This window comes from Diaphorina citri, unplaced genomic scaffold, assembly GCF_000475195.1.
Source record: "Diaphorina citri unplaced genomic scaffold, Diaci psyllid genome assembly version 1.1 scaffold2416, whole genome shotgun sequence".
Lineage (NCBI taxonomy): Eukaryota > Metazoa > Arthropoda > Insecta > Hemiptera > Psyllidae > Diaphorina > Diaphorina citri.
In genome coordinates this window covers 13684-16911 of record NW_007379840.1, presented here as the reverse complement: position 1 = coordinate 16911, position 3228 = coordinate 13684, and the positions used below count along the sequence as shown (strand labels likewise).

At 37.7% G+C, this 3228-nt stretch overlaps 1 protein-coding gene across 1 annotated transcript in view; it reads right to left on the bottom strand.

The window, feature by feature from the left end:
* Positions 1–1128: 1128 nt before the first annotated feature.
* Positions 1129–3228, bottom strand: part of LOC108253631 — a gene marked incomplete at its 5' end in the record, with an annotated part of 10068 nt that continues 7968 nt past the window's right edge. The window contains one exon of the mRNA XM_017447971.1: positions 1129–1251. Within this exon, the coding sequence (XP_017303460.1) occupies positions 1129–1251 (123 nt within the window). The remainder of the gene's footprint in view (positions 1252–3228) is intronic.

Here is a 3228-nt window from a genome sequence, read left to right as displayed (position 1 = left end):
TGGGCCGCGGGTTCAATTCCTGCTCGAGTCGGATTTTATCCTGAACGGATAATGTTCGTTCTCGGAACGGCTGGCTTTCTTCTATCCTGTCTTCCTTATCTCTTCGATTTCGGAACGATAAAACCTTAGCAGTTACAGTTCCCTCTGCTTCACGGTTTACGGATCTCTTTTTGCTGCGTTTAAGAACACTGACGTTAATTTGCCCGTCCGTGAAAAACAAAATCGCACTCTTACTAACTTCAGAATGTTATTTTAAAACTTACCTCCTATTAAATGTATACGGGATTACGGGTTATCAGGTTGTCATGTGAAATGTGAGAGAGCATGGGTGTAATTATCATGGGGAACAGCACTCAACTCCCGCCATAGTTGACGGAGAAAAATAGTACCTTGCTTTGTACTTGGGAGCACAAAAGTTCAAGTTATATCACGGTGAGAAGAAAAAGAAAAATTCCGTTGGTTTTCATTTTTCCTGCTCTATGACTTTGAAACATCACCCAAGTAAGCGCAACTGATCTATTTTTTACAATACCTCCTAATACTTCAGTACCCCAAATTATCCTACAGTATTTTTAATGGCGGTGTTCAACTGAGATTCAAGAAAATTTAAAGGCACGCGAGCCAGCCTAGTACCCTTAGTTGGTAGCGCGTCTGCCTTGTAAGATTTCCATCCGGGGCGGATTTTATCCTGAACGGATAATGTTCGTTCTCGGAACGGCTGGCTTTCTTCTATCCTGTCTTCCTTTTCTCTTCGATTTCGGAACGATAACCTTAGCAGTTACAGTTCCCTCTATCAAACCTCTTAAAACAAAAATGTCACGAGTGAGCTTTGAGCAATTATGGAATCAAATTTTCCGACACAAAAACACAGGTTCTTCACGGATCACGAAAGTTAAGCAACGTACAGGTTGGAATGTATCTGGACGAATTCAACCGTGTGGCTAGATCGAGATTCGATCAGTCTTGGGAGTGAGTAATTGGAAAATGAGATTTTTTTCATATCTAATATATAACAAAATTGACCAATCAAATGCCTTGAGACTATGCTTAGCACGAACTTAAGAGCCAGCATTTTGTTCATAAATATGGGTGTAAGTTTCCAAGGTGCGGTGGACCTTACACCTTAACTTATGTACCTGCAGCTATCACAGTAGATAGACCAGCAATTATACCGACTCCCAGATTGAATTGTCCTCTCTCCTCTATGAAAGCTACAGTACCCATCACTAGCGCCGAAATCCCGCATACAATCTGAAAGATGAAGAAATTTGAATGTTAAATGAATGTTACCTATGTAAATAGGTATATATATAAAACAAACAAAAAAAAAAAAAAACAAACTACTTACTTTTTCAGAGATTTAACCCGACATAACGGCCGAACCGTACATTTCTCGAGGTCCGACCCGTGACCCGTGGACACTTTTGAGGTACTTCATGGTGTACCCAATAACTAGGCTGCATCTGTATACAGTCCAAGCTCCGACGCCATTAGGTACCTAACCTGATAAAATTATTCTAAAATCCCAAACCTTTCTTGACCTTGCCCAAACTTTCCATAATAATAACATTTTCTTGATCCTCAGAATTCTCATATTATCTAATATCTACCCACATAATTTTCTAAAAAACATAAACCTATACCTTATTATCATCTACAACCACCCAACTAGGTATACCGTATACCTATGGCAACTATGCTAGGTAGTCATCCAGAAATAAACCTATTTTTAAAAATTCCAAGAATACAAAAAGGTATACAAGACGACATTAGGTGCTCACTAACTACGAACTCGTAGGTGTGGTCAGTGGGTGAATCCCTATTGTTTCGATTGCCTTTGTCAACATTTTTTAAGACAATTTAGTCAGAAACCATGGGACGACTATCAAAGGCAGAGACATATCATAATTTTATTGGTCCCACATAGGTACCTACCTATAGGTACCTATTTAGTTAGATCGTTAATTATATTCGTCATAATCATAACCCTTCTCCACGTCTCGTCTCAAGGAAAGGAACTTCTCGAGAAAAAAAAGGAAAGATAAATATTCTTCTATTATTCTCCTAATAACTCTTCGCACCGTACCGTATCCTCATAGGTATTAGGTATTATTCTATCGAAAATAGAGCAATAGCCATTTATATTTTCAAGTTCAAAAACTTTCAAAGTTATTTGAACAAATAACTTTTTCTAAACTTGACACTGCATACGGGAGACAAACAATAGAATCGTAATTCATTTATCGGGGCGTTTTTATTGAAAATTACACCCGACCTTGACCTTGTTTCTAATCTATTCTATTCTTTTATTTTCTATTCAATTGTTTTCGGTAAGTTTTTTTATTACTGCAATATTTTCTGGCTCTCATTTTCTGATCGATATTTCAAGCCTGATACACACGTGAGGATTTTTCTCACGATCAAATCGGACGATAAATCGAAGTTTTCAAAAGACTGAGGAGTAAACGGTGAAACAGGAAGATGAAGAGGAGGAGGAGGAGGAGGAGGAAGAAGAAGAAATTGAGAAAAAAGAACAGGATGAGGAAACGGAGAAGAAGGAAGATTAGGAGGAGAAGGTGGAGAAAAAAGATGATAAATGGGAGGAGAACAAAGATTTAGAAACAATTGCACAAATAAATAATTTAGATAGATTTAGGGGAAAATTAAAAAGGAAAAAAAAAGAAAAAACAGGGTGTTCCATGAGTTCCATCCACAATAGGTAAACAAGACTTCTTACAACATTCTCTTGAAATTTTCTCTTTGCGAAATAACAATAATAATAAAAAAATTGAATTGATATTATGGTCCTCTGTGCTGTGAAAGTAAATGGTAATATTTGTATGAACGCCTGGTATCTCTTATCATATGCAATGTGCTAAGCATTTTGTACAATAGGGTAGAGTCTAGTGTGGTAAATTTCCAGTTCCAGGGCATCCTAAAGGTTAAGTATCCGATTTTGTAGAACTTTTTCCTACCTACGTATGTATTTCCATTTCATCGGGAAAACCTGAACCACCATGTACCAAACTAGTGTCTTCCTAAGTAGGTAAATACTAGCATTTTCGGCAAAGGCATTAACTAAGAATTTACGAGTCAAGAAAAATCCTGAAAACATCCTGTAACGAAAAAAAAGGTCAAGTATTTCTCTCTCTCCCTCCACTCCCTCTCTCTTTCCCCCTTTCTCTCTCTCTCCCTCTCTCTCTCTCTCTCTCTCCCTCTCTCTCTCTC